General features: G+C 49.5%; 1 protein-coding gene across 1 annotated transcript in view; it reads right to left on the bottom strand.

Moving 5' to 3' along the window:
• LOC101853694 (adhesion G-protein coupled receptor G2) overlaps positions 1–1,859 on the bottom strand; it is a 17,300-nt gene that overhangs the window by 6,297 nt on the left and 9,144 nt on the right. Inside the window, exon 3 of the mRNA XM_035969611.1 lies at positions 211–1,831. Coding sequence (XP_035825504.1) covers positions 211–1,831 — 1,621 coding nt within the window. The remainder of the gene's footprint in view (positions 1–210; positions 1,832–1,859) is intronic.

The raw sequence follows: 1,859 nt of genomic DNA, 5'->3' as shown, positions 1-1,859 counted from the left end.
GAGAGAGAGAGAGAAGAGGGAGAGAGGAAGAGGGGGAGAGAGAGAGAGAGAGAGAGAGAGAGAGAGAGAGAGACTGGGTGAGTGGGTGAGTGAGTGAGTGAGTGACAGAGTGAGTGAGTGAATGAGTGAGTGAGAAAATGAATGAATGAATGAATGTATGAATGATTGATTGAATGAACGACAGAGTGATTTGACAAAAACAAACCAAACCTGTGAGAGAAGAAAGCTTGACGTAAATCAATAAGCTGTTGGTCGCCTCCTTCCTCACCAACTTCTGCTGTGACGTCATACTGCGCAGCGCCATCATGGCTCGAAAGAATACCCCCAAATTGATGACACAAGCCAAGACGATGGGCAGGACACCCGCCAACAGAAGACTGAGCTTGTTAGACAGATAACAGATCCCAGCTCCGTAGCCGATCCAGTCTGTCGGGGCGTCACACGTCACGAAACGGTTACCGTCACCATCACTCCTGATATCGGTGCTGTTGTTGTCGTCGTTGTCTTTACTTGCCTGGTAGATGCTGTTGCACGTTATCGTCAACGAAACGATGACGGCAGGGATGAGAAAACTGATGAGAACGTAGACAAGGAATCTGGATTTTGTTTCGTGTTCGGCGACCTTGTGTTCTAGCAGCTTTGTGAACACGTAGTACATGTGGGCGGTGCATATGACCATCCAGGTGAACGCTGATAGGAGGAAGAAGTGTGTGGCCACGCCTACTACTTCGCAGAGAACTGTGACGTCATCGAGGAAGCCTCCAATCAGAAACAGAATAATAGCAGCCAATAGCGTGCTAGAGAAGCCCATAGTGGCTTTGCCAGGTAGCGTTCTCAGCGAGGCGAAGAGTCCGTACGTGAGTAGGGTTAGGCTTAGGGTTAGAATAGAAAGACCCAGACAGACGTAGGAAGTTACGACTAAGCCTACGCCGAATAGATCTATACTCGTAACGTTGTTCGTCGTCTTCACAGTGGGGAGGTACTTCAGAAAGGCGTCCGCGCATAAATAAACAACGACAGACGTTTCCCCGCGCTCTTCGCTCATGTAAAAGTCTTGCAGAGAAAAGGTCTCCCCACTTCCGGTGTGACGTAATTCGTACGTCGTCGTCGTCTGCCCGCCTTTCTCGTCAGCTGAAGAGTTGACGGCGATCAACTCGACCTCTGCACTCTCTGACAGGTTAAAGGTCAAACGAGGACACTGGAGCGCTCTCTTCACTAGAATAAACGCCATCCCTTCCTTCTCGTCATCATCGTCACCAGTATTATCATCAGAAGTCGTCTCGTCGTTAAAGCTGAGGTCAAAACGATTCCTTGCGGGAAAATTACGAGAATTAGGAGAATAAGGAGAATTATGATAATAATAATAATGTGTCGGTTCTACGTTAGGCGATGCAGGGAGTGGTGAGACCCCGTCTTTTACAGGGCGGTATGTGACGTCATTAGGTGGAGCCAGATTCTTGAGGAGTTGACCAGCCGGAGGGATGTTGTAGCTTGACCACAGGTCAAGCGGCACTCCATTCACGTTTATGGTCCATGTGCGGTTGTCCGTTATGGCCAACAGTTTGGACTCGAAGTCTTGCACGACCACGGAATGTTGCAGAAGGAGTTTGGCGTAGAATGACACGGAGAAGGTGGAGGTTTTTTTGGTGGCGGTGGTGGTGGTAGTGGTGCTGTTGTTGTTGTTGTTGGTGGTGGTGGTGGTGGTGGTGGTAGTGGTGGTTTCTGAGAAGTTGTGAGATTTGCCGTAGGTGAGGAGGGTGTCGCTGGAGAAATCTCGGAAGGTTTTGTTGAAGAGGAGGAACAAGAAGTGGCCCTTCACTTGTTGCGATATCTGAAATGGGGATGGAGAGGGGGAGTGG

Source organism: Aplysia californica, unplaced genomic scaffold, assembly GCF_000002075.1.
Source record: "Aplysia californica isolate F4 #8 unplaced genomic scaffold, AplCal3.0 scaffold00162, whole genome shotgun sequence".
In the NCBI taxonomy this organism is placed as follows: domain Eukaryota; kingdom Metazoa; phylum Mollusca; class Gastropoda; order Aplysiida; family Aplysiidae; genus Aplysia; species Aplysia californica.
The sequence above is the reverse complement of the archived record's forward strand: the minus strand, read 5'-3'. Positions and strand labels throughout refer to the sequence as shown.